A 24,145-nucleotide genomic window follows, 5' to 3' on the forward strand; every position below is an offset into this window, starting at 1 on the left:
ATCACTTTGGCCCTGGTTGGAAGTGTGCATGACCAACAGCTGACTGTGTAGTGTCACATCTATTCTTAGCCACATCCAGTAGCACAAATGCGGTGGTCAGTGACAAAGTATCCACAAGCACAGTTCATGTGTCTCTGACATTTTTCCAAATTGTTGATTATGCCTGTGTCACTCATAAGGTCAATGGAATGGATTTGTGCACTGCATTTAATCTGTTTAAGTTCTGAGTTCACTTGGTCATTTGTATTTTATAATACCAACTCCCCATCACCTTACAGCTGTAGAAAGGCACAGTCCAGACAAGGTATTAACACACTCAAATCAGCCGGCATCCTCTGGATCAGTGTATATGTTGATAGCCATTTCCCACACTATGGTGGCTATCCAGTTACAGTTACTGTACACTTAGTGCTGCAGGAAATAAAAATATTGACTAAAACCTGGCATTTCGATCCAGTCGACAGGAAAAGACAAGACAAATGAAAAATATGTCCTACAGTAACTTTAGACTTCCTCCTTACTGCTACTGCTTTTTGCTCTGTAGTATTGCCCCAAGCTCCATCGACCTACACCCACTATCTGGTTACCATGTTAATCATTGTTACAGTGTTTACATTAATCCTTTGTCTCATTCTTTCATATCTTTTTTTCTGCTGAATTACATATACAAGATATAGCTAGTGGGAGGCAACTTGTCTTGACAGCTCTCCTTATGAAATTCTTAATAATGCAGCTTCACAATCAAGTTAAACTTGTGAAAGATTAAATAGCATTTTTACTAAAGTACTTAACAAAGAGGAAGATAGTCCAGAAATTTCTAAGAGGAAATTCAGTACAAGAAAACAGAGTTAGAGCAGCCTCTTTGTGTCCTAAAAGGTTTAAAAGTTAAGTAAAAGGTGAACATCTATCTATACAGTCATCTTTACTCTCAATACCTTCTGTTTGTCTTGCAATAGGAGACCTAGCAAGTCTGTGTCTCTTTTGACTTTCATGCCAGGCATGTCAGCTCACGTGCCAGTAGGTGTGTGCGTGACGTGGCTGTGGTCTAGTACAACGTAGCAGTAGGGGAGAAGCTTGATGACGCTAACACACTCCTGTCACCTGAGCAACTGTTGACAGTCTTGGCAGTCATAACGTAGCTCGGATGTCAGCAGGAATCTGACTCAAAGTTTACAGTTATAATTCCTTTAGCTGGAACGTAACTACCTTATGTGTATAGAGACATGTCCAACAATAAACCCCCTCAATCCTGTTAGTGAAACCAGAAACTGTTCTGAAACTACTACACATTGTAAAGTAGGGCCTCAGCTGTTAGCTGATGTGTTGAGTAAATATGTCACTGTGACTGAGTGCATCAGAGGCGCTGAAACTAATCTCATGTGATGACCCCCCCCCCCACCCCACACACACACACACACACACACACACACACACACACCCTGCTCCTCCCAACCCCTCCGCCCCTTTGACCTTTGCAGAGCATGAGCACACTGTTGTTGAATGTCATTGTACTATAGACCTGCATCTAATATTAAAGCCACTCTGTTTGTTTCTTCCAGTCATGGTGACGATATGATTGTAACACCATTTGCACAGGTGAGCGCTTGTGCCAGTTTTGTCGTCTTATCCTCATGTTTTGTATCGTCATAAATTCATGATGCTGTATGATTCAGACTTAATCTGTCATGTGCCCTTCAGGTTCTTGCCAGCTTGAGAACTGTACGAAACAACTTTGGTGCATTAACTAATCTACAGCAAGACAGAGCGTCCAATAAGTAAGTTTGTTTCAAATAGAAATAAAGAAACTTTCTTAGTTGGAGGAGAGAGTTTGTTACAGGCAACGATGATGCTAGCAATATCTGACCATAGACACTTTATAACTAAGATGTTTTACTAAATAAGTGCCAGTGATTTGGAGTCATTCCACCTGATGGAACTGTGTCCAGTGCTCGCTTACAGTTTGGCTTGGCTCGCCCTCTGCTGTTCTTATTGAGTACTACAACAATAATAGTATATATATATATGTATATATATGTGTAAAGGTATGGTGCTCCTTAATATTTGTAGAAATGAGCAAAAAGAAATGGTGCTTCCTTACTGCTTAGAGTCATGTGGAGAGTTTTAATGAATATGTTTAGTAAACTACTGATTTTACTGTTTTGGGAAAGGAAACGTCTCAGTGTGTGTGTTTGTTTCACCCTTGACAGGAGATCACCCATGTGTAACCCACCACCTATCACCAAGACCACCTTCACAGGTATGTGGACAGTGAGGGGGGATGATAACTTGTGTCTCCTGTGTGTGTGTGTGTGTGTGTGTGTGTGTGTGTGTGTGTGTGTGTGTGTGTGTGTGTGTGAGATTTGATGTGTGGTCTGATAATTAGGAACAGTTTTTGCCATACAAAATGTAAATATTATCAGTAGAGGTAACACTCTTACTGATGTTTATCATTTAGTAAGTAGCATCCAAACATTTAATAAAGGGTTCATTACACACTACGATGGGGTTGTAAGCAGATTTACAGTAAGCGATTATTGAAATATTTTTCAACAACTATAACTCCTTCATTGAGTACCAATAACTGTCTCTTATACACATCTGTGTGTGTGTGTGTGTGAGATTTGATGTGTGGTCTGATAATCAGGAACAGTTTTTGCCATACAAAATGTAAATATTATCAGTAGAGGTAACACTCTTACTGATGTTTATCATTTAGTAAGTAGCATCCAAACATTTAATAAAGGGTTCATTACACACTACGATGGGGTTGTAAGCAGATTTACAGTAAGCGATTATTGAAATATTTTTCAACAACTATAACTCCTTCATTGGGTACCAATAAGTGGAGACTGGAGTATAAAACAAAGTTGTAATAATGTCAAATATGTCTCCACAGGAGAAGTTATAACTGTTGACAGATACTGTATGTCAATAAACACTTAAAAATGTTCTTATATCTGCTTACAGCTGCATTATAGTGTGTTGCAAAACGTTCATTAAATGTTTATATATTGCTCATAAATGCTAAATAGGGAGACTCAAGGTGTTATTGCGTAAGCAGAATTGGTAGTGGTAGTAGTAGTATGCACTCACCAACTTACAACTGGAAGCTAAATAGATAAAAACTGATATAAGAGTGTTGTAACGGTGATGTTTTTGTCTATTGTAAGATATTATCATGGTGCTGGCAAACACAGGCATACTGTGCAGGGAGCCAAAGAACATGATCATAATATCCAACATGGTCAGAATAAAAATATGGATGACATATTTTGCAGAGGATGAGTTCATTTGAGCAAATGAATGGACAAGAGATAAAAAGGACAGTAGAACTAGTAAACGAAGACTCAATATTTTCCTGTTGTTAACTGTTGTTTTAGCATTTTCTGTAAAGTTTGGATAAGTTTGTCTCTTTGTGGTTTCTGTTGTACAGCCAGGGTGCTGTCTTCAGTCAGTTCCTGAAAAGCAACAGTTACAGTTTGACAAGACAGGTGAACATATACTCACATACTGTCTGCTCTTATCTAGTACGTTGCAAGCTGACAGTCATATCCACCCGTTGTATATTGATCATTACAGACAGTTTGTCGACCGCCAGATCTTTATGTTCTTAATCAGTTTTTTTCTTGAATTATTATTACAATTTTATTCATATAAAATTTTCAGAAACCAGTTCCTGTACTTTATATTAAGTCTGTAAGGGTGTGGTGATGGAGACACACCAAAGAATCTTTGAAAAGATGCTCAAGTGTTAAGTTTTGGTTTACACAATACAGCCGCCGATGGAGTGCCATGAGGCTGCCATGTTTTACCAGTTTATCCATAACCATAGATTTATCAATACTTCAGTATACAGTCATACTTGACTTTGATAGTCTGATGTGCTGTAAAGCACGAGACAGACACCGTCTACCGCACAGCCTGTCTGGCCTACTTTAAGGTGAGTTTTTGTTCATAGGAGGACATGGCACAGACAGACTTAGATGGCAATAATAGACTTGTCCTTGACAGTCACTTTTCTCTTTAGCAGTATCAGTGGCTGTAACCTAGCTGGTGTTTGCAGGAGAAACCATATAACCTTCACCATTAATAAATAATTTCACTGTTTTGTTTAGTAAATTGATCCCTATGACACTTGCTCAGATACACATAGAATCACATACAACACACACATTCATGCACATTGTCAGTGAGGGTAAAAACGTTTATTTTATTATTATTAAGTGCACAAAAATGAAAATACTCAAATATTAACAGAGACAAATTTGCTTTTTTCTATGTTTAAGGGAGATCTTTCCAGCCAGTCATCCCCAGGAATCACATTCCTGAGGCATAACCTGCTTATATATGAGGGACTGGTGACATTGAGCTAAATTTAGAACATAATCACACTGGTGCACAGCCATTATGAGCCCTGCCATAAACTGGTGACAGCTGTGAGTCATGAAACATGATTGTTTGAGAATATTGACTGCTTGAAATGCAAAGAGTTACTGAGGCAGCGAATAAGTCACCATGCAGAGAAAGACAATAAAGGAAGTATAATTAATAGTAACTCAGTCAAAAGTGGGATTATATATTGGGCTTCCTGGCTCTTTCTCTGTTTTTCAAGGCTTTTTTCTGTGATCTGTCTCTAACTTACTGTTGAGACAAAGAAAATTATTTTAGACCCTTCTCATATGTAAAACAAAAAAAATTACCAGTAATTCTGTGTGACCCTTCACCTACTGTGGATGAGAATAAATAGAGAGGGAGACTTTGATTCATAGCAAACTATGCTCTAGACTTTCACATTACATATACAGACAATATTCTTTCGTAACATTTAACATCCCATATACTCAATCCAAAATGTTGTTATAGTTTTTCATACCTTTGGTTTGTAATCTGGATATAAAGTTACTTATAACGTGAGTGAGGCCACAACTCTAAATCACGCTTTCTTTTCCTCTCTCCTTGGTCCAGTGCATGGAAAAAAGAGGGTTTGAGGTACTTACTCATATCAGGTCCCAAATGAATAAAATATTTTATTTACCAAGTAATTACCCATTACCCATCATTAGTAAATTATAATGAAAATAATTGTTCAATTCTGTTACAATTTATAGATATTGTACAGCTTTGTTTTATGAAAGTATAACTAGTTGCTATTTGATTATTCTAGGCTCTCCGTCCTCCTCCTCTTCCTCCTCCTCTCGCATCTTCTCCCGCTCACAGTCCGACTTCACTGTCAAGCTGTTCCGGTACATAGTTTGGCTGCAGCCCTGCGTCTGTGCAGCAGAGTGGCCTCTCCGAGCGCCGGTGTCTGATGTCGCACTAAGCATGAGAAGAATGTCATTGACGTCAGTGCAGTTGCTGTCAGAAAGAGTAGCACCCCAGCCACTGACACCACACCAGGGAGAGAGACAGAGGGAGAAAGGGAGACTGAGAGAAAGAAAGAGGGGAGAGACAGAAAGGAGACAAAAGAGGGAAGAGGGAGGATGTTCAGAGATCAGTGGAGGAAACGAAGAGTGTGGGAGAGGAAGGGGACTAATGGAAGGAGGGAAGGAGAGATTTGTCAAAGACAATGAAGCAGGGGGGGGGGGGGGTATTGTTGAAAATAAGAGGTGACAAAAGTGGTTTAGAGATGGTTAGCTGTCAAGTCTCTACAGTAGGTTGACCTGCATGGAAACAAAAATGTTATGCATGTTTCCAAACCTAGTATACGACATATTATAATTGATCCTTCCAAATTGTGATAACCCTTTGAAATATTCAGGAGCTAAAGAACGACTCATACAACCCAGAGCTGTAAACTATCCATCAATAAAATGTCCCAGAATGAAAGATAAGTGAAAAAAAGTGTCTGATTTAAGCTTAAATGTAGACAGCACAGCATTTTTCCAAAGGGGCTTTAAGACAATCTAAATGCTGATATGATAAGGCATCATGCGACTAAATTTGGTTTGGTTTTATTTTAATCTGCTACTACTGTTTTCTCTCTGTGTGATTTAATTACAGCTAAAGTGAGCCCCTCCCCCCCCAGATAGCATAGCATTAAAAGCCTGTGCTTTCCCAAATTAGTCAAGGCATCAATATTAATTGGCTTCTGACAAGGTGACATTTTCTGTTAACATAGGCTGACTTTGAGAGGCATGTCTTCAATTTCAAATTAAAAGAAAGTGAAGGATACTCCGAGGTGGGGCTTGTGATGCTCAAGCTCTGCCATCTTTACCGTATCGCCGGCCATCTATTTGTTTACCTGTCTGTTTTGGTGTATTTGTATGCTGAACACATATTAGCATGCATGCACACACAGTATAGGGAGCTCGCAGCTCTGGCTCCCCTCCTGTACCACTCCATTCCATGTCTTGTCACTCTCCCTTCCCCATCCACAGTGCAGTCCTCTCAGGGTTTAGGTACAGCTTGGGGAGAGCAGCACGTTTGGCTACCAGGGACGCCGAAGCAACAGCAGCCCACCCCCTATACACACAGCATCTATAGGAAACACTACCCAGCACACACACAGCACCGGATTATACCATTTGCTTCCCGGATACCATGGATGTTTTTATTGGCAGAAAGGCTAAGGATACAAAATCATGATGTGTTATGGTTAGCATTTCCTCTGGTGTGAGTGTGTATGCATGTGTGTGTCTTGTTTGCATTTGTGTGTGTGTGAGAGAGAGAGAGGGATGTCTTTGTATCTGTTAACCATGTGAGGATGCTGTGAACAATCTCGTGTGTGTTCCGTACTGGACAGTATTGACATGGATCTTGACTGGTTCTGAACCTCTCACTGGATCCTCTTTTCCACCGTCCCTGTCTTCCCTCCATCCCTCCTATGGCAGACATGGGCCTGCTAAGCAGACTGCTGTTCATCCTGCTACATGACTGGAATTACACCTCTCTTATGAATGATAGAGTGAACCTCATACACCAAGATCACTGAGTGTGATATGTGTGCTATGTATGGGTGATAATGTGCGAGTCTGTCTGTGTGAGTCTGTCTGTGGGAGATTTCAGTTTTTTGCTCTGTGGGATACCTCTGTATTCTCTGCTGTGGTTCTCTTACTGTTAACATTCGTTTGGACTCACAGAACTAACTTGGGGTGGCTGTTTTTGACATCTATCACCTGCAACTGTACTCCCTGGGATGGTGTGAGACTTACTCTTGAAAGGAAGAATCCAGGATTTGAACTTTAGCACTGCACTGGAGGTTTCTTTTCTCCAAGGGAATCAGTGAGATTTTCTACACCTGACCTGTGACTGCTCATCTTTGGGTTAGGCTACAGGACAACAAGGCCCTACTCCCAGGCCCGCACAGCTGGCCCACCTGTCCAGTATGAAGAGTCACCCATGTGTCTACTCGGGGTATCCCAGCTTAGCTGTTTGTGGGGTGGGAGACCCCGGGCCTGGACCGTCCACTAGCCCTCTGAAGCGGGCCCTAACTGACCCCTTGCCCTCCTGTCTTGCCCCTGCAGAGGAGGCCTACCAGAAACTGGCCACTGAGACCCTGGAGGAGCTGGACTGGTGCCTGGACCAGTTGGAGACGCTGCAGACAAGACACTCAGTCAGCGAGATGGCCTCCAACAAGGTAAGAATAACGGAAAAGTTTACACCAACTTGTTTAGACAAAGTTTCATTGTTGAGTTTAGTTTTTTTCAGACTTAAAATGCACAGTTGTAGGAATACACTACATGTGCTATTTCTTGAAACATGCAGAAGCTGCTACCCAGGACATGCTATTGAGTTTCGATTTCGTGACACATATAGTATATATTAAGTGCCATGCAAGAGATGCATATGATGCATAGTGTTTATACTGACCTTTATTTGTGGTGGATAACTTCAGATAAAGGAGGTCATTTTTCTAATAAATTGTTCATGAATGCAGCATTTTAGCAGACTTTTTAAATCAATCCACACCTCCAACTGCATTTCCATACATCCCTATGAATGAAGTAACATAAAAATACTAAGTATTCTTTTTAAATTCTACAATTCTCCTTTATACTATATGGTCACTCAGTGGCAGAGAAATTCTGTTTATTGCTCAAGCTGATGTGCAGCACGATCCTGCAAAAACTACTAGCAACAGCTAGATCAAACACATTATACATTATTGATTTGATTGATTTTAATGTGTACAGTATAATATGAAATAAACATGACCTCCTCTGTGTGTGGCCTGCCCCTTTGCAATCAAACCTCTCTCCTTGTTCATTTGCCAAGTGTTTATCAACCCATAGTAGTTGCTATTTGAGCCTGAGGAGCAAGAATTTGGATGAGCTGTGTATATAATGTGCTTTGACACCTTTTCAGCACTCAGCGATCAAAGCGCACATTGGACTGTTTGTGTTGTATTGTCTGTGTGTGTTAGTGATAGCATCGTCATGCAGGCAGGGAGATGTGCTGTGAGCATGCTCAGTCGCCTCCAGTGCGTGTGCGTGTGCGTGTGCGTGTGTGTGTGTGTGTGTGTCTGTGTGTATAAGTGTGTGTGTGTGTGTGTGTGTGTGTGTGTGGAGGGAAGCTGCTGTGCCGCTCTGAATGCTGATCAGCTTTGGGCTCTGGTGATGTCACACACTGTGATGTCACAAGAGAGGGGATGGACCAAGAAGAGGAGAGACAGGGAGGACAGACAGACAAAGGAATTACACAAATGCACCCACTCACCGCTGATGTTTCCACAATCTCATGCATGACCGGGACGTCTACCTCTGTTTAAAAGTGAAAAGATTTTTTTTTAAAAAAAGGAAACCTGCCTCACCATCGCTCACCAGCACAGCTATCTCTGGTTGTCATGGCAACAGCCACAGGCCCAACCAACCTGCTATCTCACTCCAGCAACAAACACACACACTCACACACATCAAGTAATACAGTCTCTACATCTCCCACACATAGCCATTACTTTGTGTCTGTATCCTGCAGACTTTCATTTATCAGCACTCAGCATAAGCCTCAATTCATCAATGAAGGAAAGTCTGAGATTAAAAAGAAACAATAAAATGGAATTCCCTTGAAGAAAATTGAATAAAATTCTGGCCACATTTCCAGACATGTGAAAACAACCATCTATACTAGTGCTTTAGTAATGTCCTTTAGCAGTCACCCCAGTCAGATTTGCATGTAACCTTGGAAAAATAACACATCTCACCACTGAATATCAGCATTCTCAGACTCACTCTCACTCCAGGGGCTGCTGCGACAGTAGGTTAAGCAAGGTGACATACCTGTTTGCCCTAAAGGATCTCATACCAAGGAGATAACATGGTCACTGTGATTATTGTTGTCGCAGCAGCAATGCAACTGAAATACACACTGTACAAGCAAATAATTATTTTCAATTCACTATACTACACTTCACTAAGTTAAATATTTTGTTCAGATAGTATTGATGCTCCAAAACTAATAAATGTCATTTTCTTTCTTTGAGATGAACGCACCTCTCTTGAACTGAGCACTTGGTGGTTTATCTAGTTTAGGATGCTCCTGTGGTTACATTTCCACCCTTTGTGTGGATGTAGGTGTTCTTGGAATCAGCAGCTGGTCTTCTTCTGGTTCAGCTTTAGGAACAGTGTATGCCAGTCAAGTTTGAGCTTCATGCCTTTTTGTGGTATGACCGTTTTCTGCGGTGACATTGGAGGACAAAGGATATGAGATCATTGGCACTATGAGTTTTTTGTTTTTTTTTTTTACCTCAGGCCAGCTCCAGGCCTGAAGTAGTTCGTACGCAGTGTTGTTTTACACTCACCACATACTGTGCAACCTGGCTAAAACTTTAATGCTAGAGATGAGTGTCTGTGTGTGTGTCTGCTGCAACATTTTAGATGTTTCGATTATCCCACTTTTTGGCACAAATGCTATGGTTCCCCGCCACACAGAGCCGTCTCTCTCACAACAATTTACATCATTCGCTGATGATGCAGATCGATTTGATGATTCAGTTTATTTTTGCCAGTCCTTAAGGACATACTCCTGAAGTGCTGTATCCACTAGTGAGTCACCCAGGACATCCATCATCAATACAATACTCTTTTTTCAGGTACACAAGCCTGTTCAATGCATCTACTGATCAGCTCATGATCAGTACAAATGGTGAAATTTGACACCCATTGAAAAGCTTGTGGAATTTCCTAATGCAAGACATGAGCAGACATTTTTAATCTGCTGTCTTTTAGCAGGTGACATGATATGGAAAGCAAACCATTTTTCATTTAATGCAACAGCACTATTCTGATGCCACACAGTTCTTCAGTGCCATAAATCACAGGCTCTTTAACAGAAGAGTAATGCACTAGCATCTCAGCTGGTTGTAACAGTGCTTTTGATTTCTGAAATGCCTGTTTTTAATGTTTTCTTGCAAAAGGGTAGTAGCTCATTGCAAGGGGGCAATAGATTAATAAAACTTTGTTGTAGTAGTTTAGCATCCCCAAAAACTGTATGATCTGATTTACAGCTGTTGGTGGAAGGGGCTTCCATGAAGGCTTTTTCTTTTTATGAATGAGGTGTGGCATCTTGGCATCTAATCCATAACCCAAATATTTGACTTTATTTTGTTATTATTCATCCAGATCAAAGGGTACTAAAATGAAGTAGTTGTGAATACCAGCACTCCAAAAACCAAGACACTTTGTAGTGGCTCTCTGGTTTTGTAGGTGTTTTTTGTGCTCAGGTTTTGATAACGCTTTTTGGTTTACAGCTACATCCTCAAAAGTTAGATTCACTCCAGCCAGGAGACGGCCATCATTCAGTTGCTCAGTAACTGAGCAAGTCCGGTTTTATCTTTCGGATTTTCTGAACTGAAAAACTTTCTCAATAGGCTGTATGTCAGTTCCCTTACTAAACTAATCAGAATGGCACTTGTCAGCTTTATGTATTCATCTTTGCATCTCTGTGTCTTTTTGTTATTATTAGTTTTTTGTTTATATATCATACTGGTGTCTTACCCCTTACCATTACTGTTAAGCTGTTTATGATGTTACCTTCCTACATATAGATTTCCTTATTCACATTTGGTTTAGATCATGAATGGACAGCAGTACATTCATTGAAAACAGTCGGCAGCAATTAGTGTTCCTGCTCTCTGTGTTCTGTAGAGAGGGGGCGTCTGCCACCAGAATAGATGTGCAATGTGAGAAAAGAAACAAATGCAACAGAGATCTGGAGGTGTCATGGGCTATATACAACAGGGAACAGATATTTTTGGTCACTCCGCCGAAGAAGAAATTACACAGCTAAGCTTGGTGTGACACTTTCCAATTTTTACCCAATAGTTTGTGTTCACACCTCCTTGGCTAAGCTATCAATATGTGTGTGTATTTGCGTGACTGAGAGAGGGAGTTTGTGTGGACAGGAGGGGTGTCTGTAGGCGTTATATTTGTGGATATGCTCCCGCAGGGGAGTAAACCGTATGTGTGTGAGTATGTGAGTGTGTGTGGTGGGCTTGTGTTGGCCTGCTTGGCTCTGAGTGAATCAAAGCCGCTGGATCTCAGTTAGCTACTGGCCTCATCTGCTCCAGCGTAGCTGTAAATTACTCACAGTGCCAGGCTGGCTGTAGAGGTGGGGTGTAAAGTAAGCAGAGACACATTTGGTCCCTTTTCAATCTGTGAAGCCACTGGACCATCACATACACACTCACACATGCATCGGGACAAAGACGAAAGAGACCAAGTTCATAGACTGAAGAAGCCACCCGTGATCAACAAGATTCACATATCAAAATTAAACAATGTTTTCCGTATAGAATTGAAAGCTGTCAATCAAAGATGTTAGCTTCTCACAAATGTTGTCTAAAAACAGGTTAACATTTATACCTCATGTTGCCCCATCATTAAGCAGTTAAACCCAGTGTATCAAAAATGTGTTATGCTTTATTCTATTCCATTGCTTTCTGAATTTATTTTAGATTGACTTCCTTATTCATCTGTGAAGTTGCACTGTCAAAGCTTCCAGACTACCTCCAATTTCCAAAATTAGTGACACCAGATTTTGGTACCAATTCCAAAATGATACATTTAAAAACAAATATGAGCTGGTTTCTCTACTAAAACCCTTTTTTTCGTTTCACAAAAGAAGTTCTCAGGTTAAATTTTGTCTAAAACACTGTCTAAAATAAGTAATGAAATTGTCTTCAACTGCCAAAAGTTTCATTTAAATCAGGAGCTATTTGATCAAACAATAACAAACAAGATTATGGACTATGACGACCTATGAAGTGCTTTCAGCTACTATGTTGCATTTGTAAACTTTTCTGATTTCTCAGGCTCATACTAAGTCTAATAATTATGTGTGGATGTCTGTGGTTTGTGTGTGTGTGTGTGTGTGTGTGTGTGTGTGTGTGTGTGTGTGTGTGTGTGTGTGCGCGTGTGCGTGCATGTGTGTGTGTGTGATGGTTCTCAAGCCACATTCTCAGTCTCAGAGATTTTTAAGTTTTATAATCTGACATTTTTATGACCCTTATAATGATTTGTATGAATTTATTTTTATTGTCGGTCGTCTGATTTGATGGGTTTTGTTTTTTATTTGCTGTTAAGGTGGTTATATGTAAGTTCTGACTTTAATTAATTTTTATCCTCTTGAAAAAAACGGTATCTCTGGCAATACCTGATCAAAATTAATTAAATAAGATTTAAATATCAGATAGTTAAATCTAGTTAAATCTTGGATTTGTATTGCTGTTACTTATGGCAAAATTAGAACTGCTCATTCAATAAGGTTTGATCCTTGTTTTCAACTAAAGCAACAACCCCTTGAGCTCAGTGACACACACAGCAACCTGTGTGGACACAATGCTGTCACTTTCTTTCCAACTGAGCCCACTTAACATGACTGTGTTGCTCATTCTTTTTGCAAGATTAATGGGTTTTTCATGTGCTTACATGATCTCAACAGTGATGTTACTGTGACTCACCCCCCATGAATACTGGGGTAAACGCTGATCCATGTTGGATGAGGTAACCTGTGCCTCACCATCATATTGTACAAAGGATTAGGTCAGTCATCACGTAAACACATACACGCCTACTGTCACATGTAATATATCCTGCATTCACACAAACAAGCGTGCACTTTATGCACTCACACATGCACACACAAAAATCCCATCCCGCTGCACTGCAGGAATTGACGGAAAGGGAAGGGGGAGATTTTCCACTGACTTCAGACCCAGCCAATCACACAGCAGGTGACCTCAAGTCTGATCCAATCCAAGCCAATCAGAGGTGATGATGAGCTCACACTTCTTCCATATCTGGGCCCTGATTTGCTGCTGTTGTGTGACACTGTGATAGAAGCAGCCTGTGCTCTTCACATGGGAGCTTGTGTCATACACAGAAGCAGGCAGGCAGTCAGGCAGCCAGCCCTGTTTGGGAGCTGTTGATAGAAAAATTTTTGCTGTCCTGGTGCTTTGGCATCTACCAAGTATCCGCACCATCATCAATTATTCACAACCTCAGCAGTGTGTCCCTGTATCCAAGTGTGTGTGTGAGTGTGTGTGCATATGTCAGTGTGTACACAGTGTGTGTGGTCACGATATGCTCTCATCGGATCTTTGGGGAGCCACTTTCCCACGACTCCTCTCAGAATCTGCTTCTCCTCTCAGCTTCCTGGGACATGGGCTCGTTTCTGTGGATACTCGCAGGGCAGGAACATGATGCTTCATTCATGGACTCCACAGTGACTTTACAGCTGATATACCTTGAAGCGAGCTCGGAAGGCTCGTCAGGTTGAGGTTTTTCACTGGCCAGAGCTGCGGACTGTTTTTATTTTCCTAGTTGTCTCACGCTTTCATCATCTAAACTATATTTTGGGCCATAAACCTGTACTTCTGTTTTTGGATTTTATTTGTTGATTTGTCAAAATGCCTGAAGCAAATTATCTGCTTTCTGTGTCGTGGGGATATATAAAGGTAAGATATGGTGTCACATTTGTGATTTTTGATTTTTAATTCATTATCCAGGTGATTTCTTCTTCAGCTGTTTGAATGTGGCTGTTGAAATGAATTTCCAGAGAGTGGAAGTGTTTTTTGTAACTGAGGTGTATAATTGACACAGATTTGGATGACCACAAATAGAAAGCACATACTGTATATAGATTCTCGCCAGCATGTCGCCCATGGAACAGTACTTCGTAGGTGTGACATTCCTGGCTCCATTATTCATTTTGATGAATCTATGATGGGGAGAGCTGATGGTGCCTGCACTGTACTTAGAATGATGTAGACATGGCTGGTTGTGCTGCACAGAAAAACATACGTAGTTACATTTTTAAGTGGGTTTGGATTTAAAATCACAGACATTTTCACTACTCCTGTAAATCGTTATACTTGTCGGTCATTTAAGGTTTTTTTAATTCCTCAAAGGGTCTCTTAGATGGAAATAAAACAGAAGCTCTTATAGCTCTGACTTTATCAGGTCAACAATCCTCTGAGTAGTTGGGTTGCTCTACATTTTTTGTGTAAAGGGATTTTCTTTAGGTTGGCCACAAATCTAAATTAAAAAAGCTTATTTCACTGACTCTTATTCGTTTTAATGAATATGTTTCATGTAAGTACAGCTCTACCTGACATGTGTTTGTCACTTGTCTACTGTACTGGCTCTTATTACCTGACAAAAGCACAGTACAGAAGGCTCTCCGCCTCTTGTGTCTCCATTTTAAACAGCCACCCAGTGAACACCCGTGGGTGTTATTCAATGGGATGTCAATACACAATTGCGCAGTAAGCACTCTGCAGTGTTGTAATGGTCTATTTTAAGTGATCAGTATTGATTTATATAATTAATCAATAGACATACATTATTCATTTGGACCGAATGATTCAGACAATGCAGAGGCTTTGTTCAAGAGGTTTTTGTTTTTCAATCTGTTTTGTAACTGTTGTTTTGCAACCACTTTGGAAAATCCCTGATTTGAAGCATTCTCCTCCACATCAATCAGCTGGGTCTTCAAATCAAAAGCCAGAGCTAAATTTGGGTCTGCCACTCCAATTAGGCACAGGAGAGAGAGAGTAGAGAGAATGAGGTGAGGGAGAGAGGAAGAGGCAGAGGGAGGCAGGCGGTGTGTCAGAGAAAAACTGAAATTGAAAGAGAGAAACTGGGAAAATGGGTCACTGATTACCACATTTCTGGCAGTGGCCCTCTGACCTGCTGTGTGTATGTGTGTTGCACCAGAAACGGTGACTTTCCTGGGTACAGCTTCTGTGATGTGACTGGAAATTTCAAGAATCTCTTAGTAATAGGCCGCAGCCAGCAGGACAGTCTGTGCTGATAAAATCATTTGATGTCTTCACTGATGGCATGAAATTTATTCAAACATTCTTAGTGAACATTTATAGTCAAATGAGCGTTTTAGCTCTTGAATTGTGTTTGCACTTTGTCTTTATTTGAATATGATTTATTCATACATCCATATACATACATTGTGCCTCCGAATACCAGCTGTAAAAACAAGTAATTAGATTTTTCTGCCCTGTATTGCACCCTGTTAAACCCAGCATCTGTGTGTGTGTCCCTTTTCCAGTTCAAGAGGATGTTGAACAGAGAGCTGACTCACCTATCAGAGATGAGCCGCTCTGGGAACCAGGTGTCTGAGTTCATCTCCAGCACCTTCCTGGGTGAGTGATGACACAGGAAGATAGACTCACTGCTTTGGAATAAATAAATAAAAAATACCCATCCTGTTGGAGCAGTGAGAATTAACATGATGACAGCCTTCAGAGAGTGTCTGTTCTGTATATGGCATAACACATGCAGTATACATCACTTTTCTAAGATCCTGTTAAAAGTGCCAGAACTATGAATCTCATAAACACAGTAAAAGTTTTCTATTTCTAAAATCAGGATATGGTTGTACCATGATATCAAATCAAACACGATTTACATAAAGAAAACCAGGTGTCTGTCTGATTGAACCACTCCAACAAAAGACTTCATCATCCTCATATTTAATTTCCACTTATGTTTCACTCCAGACAAGCAACATGAAGTGGAGATGCCATCCCCTCAGACACAGAAAGAGAAGGAGAAGAAGAACAAGCCCATGTCTCAGATCAGCGGGGTGAAAAAGCTGCAACACTCCTCCAGCCTCACAAACTCCAATATCCCTCGCTTTGGAGTCAAGACGGAGACCGAGGATGAACTCGCTAAGGTGTGTTTGTGTGCACTGAAAAACGGTGTATACACAGACTATGCAGCAAACTCAATAAATTATACATTCACACAAATGCAATCTGAAATGTACTTTAGGGAAGAGGAAAAAGAAGGAATTTAATGAAAAAGGACATTTTGTTTCTAATTGTATCTCTAATTCCTTTTTCAGGAGCTGGAGCATGTGAATAAATGGGGCCTTAACGTTTTTAAAATCTCAGAGTTCTCTGGGAATCGGCCGCTGACAGTCATGATGTACACAATATTCCAGGTAATGATCATCACGTCTTCTGTGTGTCTTGATCTTTAACTCCAAACATTACATTGTTGACCATAAACTCCCTTTTGTATGTTCTGGTTTGTAGGAGAGGGACTTGTTAAAAACTTTTAAAATTCCACTTGACACCTTTATAACATACCTGATGACCTTAGAAGACCATTATCATGGCGACGTGGCCTACCATAACAACATTCATGCTGCTGACGTCACCCAGTCAACTCACGTGCTGCTATCCACCCCCGCCCTCGAGGTGAGTCGCATGTGCACACTGACATATACACATGCACACAAACACGCAGCCCATGCCTCCACAATCAGCTTCAATCAAACGCTTGCTCAAAGTCCAATCAATGGCTCTTACTGCCAAGGATATTTTTGTCCAACGATTTGATTCTCTCATCAATGCCCTCCCTCCTCCCCTCTGCATTTGGTTCTTTTCTTCTAGGCTGTGTTCACAGACCTTGAGATCTTAGCTGCCATCTTCGCCAGTGCAATTCACGACGTCGACCATCCTGGAGTCTCGAACCAGTTCCTCATCAACACCAGTGAGTCTAAATATGGTGCCGTTTTAGCAGCTACGTCAGTGGCTCAGCAGTGTTATTAGTGCATATTCACAAACACGAACACACACTCACAGTCTGATAAGCAGGTGGGAACTTGCACGCTGTATCCTCTGCTTCACTAGCACACACACATACACTCAGTAGCATTCAGCAGACAATGAGCCTTTCTCACATAAATGAGATTTCATATATAAACCAAACTCTGAAGCGTATTTGCATGGATGGCTAACATGTTCAAAACAGCACACAGGCACATCTTCACCGGCATGTGTTTTTTTTAGTCACGTGTGACGGCTTTGACATGTGATTCCAAGACGGACGAGTTCAAAGAGGAGATCAATATTGTTCTTAATAGTGCCCTTTCCCTGTAACACAACATCATTCAGGCCAACATGTTGTCAGACAGAAAGAGAAAAACATCCTCCCAAAGACATAAATGTATTGGGCTACATTGGGGAAACATAGGGAAACTTTTATTTGACATCTTGTGTATAAATGCTGTTGTTGGGGTAATAAAGTGGGATAGTAGTTGAGCCACAAGAAATACAAACGTTACGAGTAAATGAATCATAATTTCTCATTTTCCTGTAAAGGTATTTAACCATGCAGACAGCTGCAGATAGTTTTGGTTGTGAGGTGACCATTGCTGCAATTTCTGTCTCCACCCTTTTACAGTTAGCTTGCTGACCTCACTAAAATTTTGTTTTCGGTTTTACCCATTTCCTGTTTGGGGGGTGGGTGTTATTTTGCCCTGACCAATCAACAGTGGCAGCGCAGTTAGTTTGTTGATCAAAAAAAATATGTCATCATATCTCATCCATGGCTATTGAGCTCATCCATGACATTTTTGTGGCAGGAAGCACAGCACAGATGTGTGCTTTGTGATGCCATCTGTCTTGCTTCGGCTCAAGAAGATGACATTACCATTTTTTAATCTCACCCACAAATCAGTCTGGCTCAGTTGCTTTTCCAACTGTGAAACGGCAAAGACTGAGCACATCACCAGACCTATTTGAATTGCCGAAAAAGTAAAATAGTGGGTGCCACTTCAAAGGTCTACAGTCAGGAGTGGAGGTGAATTTCATCCATGGTTTTCACTTTATTTAAAAATAAAATAAAATCTGCAGAAGCATCTCTTTCTAGAATCAGTGCCCATGTTACTCTAGATTAGCCCCAGACCTCACAAACCAATCATAGTGGTGGAAGTGGTTGAACTGAGCCTTTTTACTAGACTAACAGGATTTACGGTGTTGTGTTGGTAACTGAAGTGTCCTCAAGCAAGAGAGTGAATCCCTGCTACATCTGCTTTAACTGACTCACTGGCTCATGGCTGGAAGTGCTACAAATATCGCCTTAATTTGGCAATTTAGAGGAAAATCCAAACAAATAGAGTTTATATCCACTGGGTATCTCCTTAAACAGCCATTCTGTAGACCATTACAAATGTGAGTGTTGCATAAGAGTATTAGTAATACCTTATCAGAACAGAAAAGACACTCCACAGTCTGACACACTTAACACACAAAATGTGTTGTACTTCCCATAAGCCCAAATGGGGAATCCCTGCAGTACAGGCAGTGTGAGTCATCCTAGTTAGGAGCCACCAGACTGATCTTCTGTCAGCCGCAGAGCAACAGAGCAGGATCCCCTTTCTCCTCTGTGCTGCTCTGATCCACAGTGGCCAAGACTAATGCATCTTAATGGAAAATCTAAATACAGCTAGAAGACCTTCAAATGACCCAGAGTGGGGAAACCTCCCAGCGGAAAACATGCTGGTGCTTTCTCCTGCAAGGGATGGATGCTGCATGTGTTAACTGCAGGCTATTAGCAGAGAGACATGTACCTCTAACTAGCACCTAATGTTGAAAATATGTACCTAGTTGCATATGTAATGCCATACAAAATAACCAGGGCAAAATAATTCCAAATATCTTGATGCATAAATTCTGTTCATATCTTTTTATCCATTTCGAATTTTGACCCCATTTGATTTTTAAATACCTTGTGTCTTCCTTGCAGATTCAGAGCTAGCACTGATGTACAATGACTCGTCTGTGTTGGAGAACCATCATCTAGCAGTTGGTTTCAAGCTCCTACAAGAGGAGAACTGTGACATCTTCCAAAACTTGACCAAAAAACAAAGACAATCACTGCGAAAGATGGTCATTGACATCGTAAGTGAAAAGATTTACATCTCTTCTATTAAGTTTAGACTAACAGATATATTATACTGGTCATTATATAGCGTACATTAAACACTTTTTTAAAATATGACATTTCATTTGATAAAAAATGCTCCCTGTATGTTTTAGACTGAATACTAATGGCTTGTTTCTGGGTGTCCTAAGGTGCTAGCAACAGACATGTCGAAGCACATGAATCTACTGGCTGATCTGAAAACTATGGTGGAAACCAAGAAGGTGACCAGCTCTGGTGTCCTGTTGCTGGATAACTACTCTGACAGGATACAGGTCAGAATAACAACAAGATTCATATCATTGTGCTTTTGACTTTTATGTACATCAAAAATAATTGTTTGCTCCTCTTGAAGATTCTGCAACACTTGTGTTTCTGAATGGTTTTCACCAGGTCATGTGACACAGTAATATGAGAGCTTCCTCCATTTTGGACTCCCTCAGTTCTCTCAAAGTTCTGGTTTCAATTGGTCTAAGGAACAAATTTGTTGCATCAAAGTTCATCCTGATATTTAGCTGTTGTAAATGATGCTGTGACCACACCCTTACGCTTCAGCCTACCCTCTATCATGGAACATATGTCACCGTATTTTTGACCTTTGATGTTTCTTATACTCAGGTTCTCCAGAATATGGTGCACTGTGCAGACCTGAGCAACCCTACTAAGCCTCTCCAGCTGTACCGGCAGTGGACGGGGCGCATCATGGAGGAGTTCTTCAGCCAGGGTGACAGAGAGAGGGAGAGGGGCATGGACATCAGCGCCATGTGTGACAAACACAATGCCTCAGTAGAAAAGAGCCAGGTAATGAGCACAGGCGCTCAAATGTACTGTACACACACACGCATACTGTGCTTAGACACACACTGGATGACCTATTTTTCCCCCACTTGCATCCTGTAGGTTGGTTTCATAGACTATATCGTTCACCCTTTGTGGGAGACGTGGGCTGACCTGGTTCATCCGGATGCCCAGGACATCCTTGACACGTTGGAAGACAACAGGGAGTGGTACCAAAGCACCATCCCCCAAAGTCCCTCTCCTGCGCTGGACGAGGCTGAGGACGGCACTCGACCCCCAGGAGGGGACAAGTTCCAATTTGAGCTCACCCTGGAGGAGGACGGGGAGTCGGACACTGAGAAAGACAGCGGCAGCCAGCCGGAGGAGGAGGAAGAAGAGGAGGAGGAAGAGGAGGACAACAGCTGTACTGACTCTAAAACACTCTGTACGCAGGACTCTGAATCAACAGAGATTCCTTTGGACGAACAGGTGGGGGAGGACGAAGAGGAGGAGGAGGTAGCAGAGGAGGGGGAGACGCCCTGCTCACAACCATGTGTAGTGGAGGAAGAGGTAGCAGAGGAGGAGGAGGACGATGAGGAGAAAGAGAAATCCCCTGACACATAGCAGTTTATAGACAGCACCTGATTAACTGTTCTTCTTAGTAATGACAGATGATTATTTATAGAATATTTTTTGGGTTTTGTGGAGTCTGTCTGTGTTTTTTATACATCTATGTTTATGGTTCCAAAGCGTGCGCTGCTCCCCACCTTGGCCACTCCTCCTGTCAGCTTTGTTCAGACACGCCCACCGGTACTTCTTCAAATTTTTTTGCACTCAGGAAAACTCCTTTCCATTCCCATTTGTGCTGAAGTGGTGTGTCTTTATTTCACTTCTACACCTCCCCCTTTATAAGCTTAAGTTTAGGACATGGATGAACAGTTCACAGTCTGCTCAGTGCTGTTCGCATGATACACAATATCACCTTTTCCTTCCCTCTGCTTCGTCCCAGCCTGAAAGTTTAGCAGTGTTTCTGTGTTTAATCAAGTGCCCATACTCTACAGAGACGGTTATTGGTGTGTTCAAGGAGAATTTCCCTCTCGGTTAGGTCATATCCTCCCCGCTACCAATTGCAAGGCATGTTATTCTGCCGTTCTGCTGAAAACCTGATGGGACGCCGCAGCACACTGGGGAGCTTTCCAAACACATCTCTGATGTGGAAGTCTTCCTCGAAAACCTGACTGACACGAAGCTCAAATCTAAACAGCCATGATGCTGTCCTAGAAATTTTTTTTTATTGTATTGTATGTAAGATTGAAATATTTTCTAGAATTTACTTTTGCAATCCTAGGATTCCTTTTGTTAGCAAAGAAGATGAGAGATTTTTTGCAAACCAATGGGGAGAAATGAGTGACAGGTTTTCAGTGTTTCAAAGCTGGGTAACATTAGGAGTGTTCTGAGGTGTTTGCACTTGCTCCAATAGCATTTATACTTCTATTCCCATGCCACTATACTCATATTTGGTTATTCCTGTGAGTAGAAATTTGGAATTAATTCATAACTATTATTTCCGGTGAGAGTTTTCACTGAGAAGGGAGCAGAAACCTGAAGACTTATGCTTTACTCTCATTGAAATTGTTTGTGACGTGGATGACGCCTTTACATTTTTATTATTGTTGCCTGCAGTTCTTTTGAACACATTCTGAGACAATGCAATGCTTTGTAGTTGATACAAAAAGCACCTTTTTTTTAGACGCTTGATTAGTGATCCGAGTATACAGAAATAGTAATGGTGTTAAAAAATTACTGGATGATTTTATACCAATGTTATGAAAGCCTTCTTTTATTTCCTTGCACATTTTGTTTGATGTACACATCACCAACAGCTGCATACCTGCTTGTCTACAGCCACTTCATTTTCTGTTAATCTCTATGAATTTTTTTTTTTTTTTTTTTATTTTGCCATCACAACATTAAACCCAGTTGCTGTCTTTGTTTTGGACAAGACAATCAGCACCGTTGCGTAGTCATCAGATAAGACTATCCTTTACGTAGATACTCTAATGCACTGATATATTCATATATCACCACTTTAATGTTTTTAATATGTTGAAACTCGCCAAAACACTCACTCATGCATACTTAGGCTTGAACAATGCTGTCTTACACCTCGGCCAAGAGTCTCTTCCTTTTTCCATGTTTCTATCGTTTTTCACTTTACACCTAATGCTATTATTTATTGGTATATTTTTCTATTTGTTGAGTTGTTTTTGCAATATAAAGGTGGTACAGTAAATATTTAACTGTAGCATAGACCACAGTACAGGCTTGCCAGTTACAATACCCAAATATACTTTTTTTTCTGTGTACATAAAATATAGAAAATCAACAAAAGGAAAAAAAAAACAAAAGGAAAAAAAAACACTTGAAATACTGCACACTGCTTTTTTTAAAGAGTGTTTGCTTTAATTATGTGTCATTTCTAAACGTTTTATTTAATCTTTCATTTTGTGCCAAGATTTTTTTTTTCTCTTTTTTTCATCCTCACCCAATGCCCTTACCTGTAATAAAAAAAAATTCTGGTTTTATCGCTGTTTACAGACATATATTTATTGTGCTGTATATAATATATAATTATTAATGTTATTACTATCATAATGCCGTTTGTTGTAAATGGTTGATTCTTATCATCCCTTTTGGTGATGGTGTGGCTGTATTACGTACCTCTTGTTGAGAGAATGTTTATTACACAAGAGCTTCAGTGTAAAAATGATCCATCGACATGTTGCTTATCTGAGAACTAGCTCAGTGAAGAGAGGGGGAAAGCCAAATTGTTTTTTTAAAAAGAAGCTGTTCCTTGGCCCATGGGCTGTGCCTTAAATTCAACGCATGTCATTTACTTTAGCCTTTTATTTTTTTTATTTCCTAGTTCTCTTTTGCTGCATTAGTGAATCTCTTGACTTGGGTTGGCCTGATCTCCTGTTGTGAAAAAGTTGCCTTTTTACTATCAGCCAAGCACAATTTGCATCAAAAATGTGGCACTGGGTAGAAAATATGTCGTCAGTGCAGAGGTTTGTAGAGGCTCAGGTCAACTGCAAGTCATAGATTTACTACTTGAGTGATGTGTGGCCTATAGCTGGATGTCCAAGAGTCACATTTGCTGTAGACCTGGTCTGAACAACTCACACTTCCTTTACACCCTGCCACTACACTCAAAGGTGCGACTCAACCTGTTGGATGTAAACAATATGGGAGTAACTTTGCCTCTTTGTGTCTGCGTGGAGTTGCTGCCGTGTTGTCTACATCTGTCTGGTTGTATCACAGCTACAAACACTGAATGGGGCGCAACAGGAGTGTGTAGTTGGTGCTTGGCCAAGGCCTATGAAGCACAGAGGCTTTGAGACACACCTGCATGTTCAGCCACTGCTGCATTAATTATGGCTGAAACACTGACAGTGTGTTGATGATCTATGCTCGGCCCACACTTCCACTCACATTACTTGCAATATCCAAAACCACTGACATCTTTCTGCCTGGACAGGAGAAGGGTTTAGTATATTTCTGTAGTGAACAGGGGTTGGGAGGGTGGGATTAGGGTTTGGAATGAGTGACATCATTGTCCCGACACAGGGACTCTTATTTTGACACACATACTGTAGATTCTAAACAGCCCTGGACCAATGGAAACAGTGGGTTCTTTTCTCATTATGTGTTCTATTTTTTTATGGTATGAAAGGAAAACAAACTGTAACTTAAAAAAAGGTCTTCAGGACAATTATTTTTTGGGTTATGTCTTTAGAATGCCAACTTGTCTGGAAGTTTCACAGGACAATTAAGATGTTATTTTAATGGATTCCTTGTTAATTGCAGTCTATTGGATAGCACTGTAGATCATACAACTTTATGTAAAAAACAAATAAAAAGAATGAAAAAAAAAGTTTTTATATGCAATGGATTAAATAAAAGCATGGGTTGATTCTGCCTACTCACTGGTTTCTTGTTTCTTGTCATTGCTACAGAGGCTAATCTATAGTCGAGTGTGGAATGGTAGCACCTTGTTATTGCTTTATTAGTAAAAGAAATGACTAATTAAAAATCCTGAATCCAGTTTCTATATTTGGCATTTTAGTTTTTTCCACAGACTGCTTTAGGTGTGAGACATGTCTCAGTGACATGTCAGTGGGTGTGGTTTGTAGTTTTTCTGC

At 40.7% G+C, this 24,145-nt stretch overlaps 1 protein-coding gene across 3 annotated transcripts in view; it reads left to right on the top strand.

The window, feature by feature from the left end:
* Nucleotides 1–22,528, top strand: part of pde4d (phosphodiesterase 4D, cAMP-specific) — a 171,334-nt gene extending 148,806 nt beyond the window's left edge. For all 3 annotated transcript variants that reach the window (XM_087170391.1, XM_023394190.2, XM_023394191.2), the window contains 13 exons: nt 1,560–1,596; nt 1,699–1,775; nt 2,208–2,257; nt 7,464–7,576; nt 15,502–15,595; nt 15,953–16,128; nt 16,300–16,398; nt 16,493–16,657; nt 16,853–16,952; nt 18,990–19,144; nt 19,319–19,441; nt 19,785–19,967; nt 20,067–22,528. In XM_087170391.1, coding sequence (XP_087026517.1) covers nt 1,560–1,596; nt 1,699–1,775; nt 2,208–2,257; nt 7,464–7,576; nt 15,502–15,595; nt 15,953–16,128; nt 16,300–16,398; nt 16,493–16,657; nt 16,853–16,952; nt 18,990–19,144; nt 19,319–19,441; nt 19,785–19,967; nt 20,067–20,567 — 1,873 coding nt within the window. In that variant the 3' untranslated portion in view covers nt 20,568–22,528. The remainder of the gene's footprint in view (nt 1–1,559; nt 1,597–1,698; nt 1,776–2,207; nt 2,258–7,463; nt 7,577–15,501; nt 15,596–15,952; nt 16,129–16,299; nt 16,399–16,492; nt 16,658–16,852; nt 16,953–18,989; nt 19,145–19,318; nt 19,442–19,784; nt 19,968–20,066) is intronic.
* The last annotated feature ends 1,617 nt before the right edge of the window (nt 22,529–24,145 follow it).

The sequence above is a fragment of the Seriola lalandi genome, unplaced genomic scaffold, assembly GCF_002814215.2.
Source record: "Seriola lalandi dorsalis isolate HSWRI2012SDOR001 ecotype SW California unplaced genomic scaffold, Sedor1 jcf7180002054946, whole genome shotgun sequence".
NCBI classification, from domain to species: domain Eukaryota; kingdom Metazoa; phylum Chordata; class Actinopteri; order Carangiformes; family Carangidae; genus Seriola; species Seriola lalandi.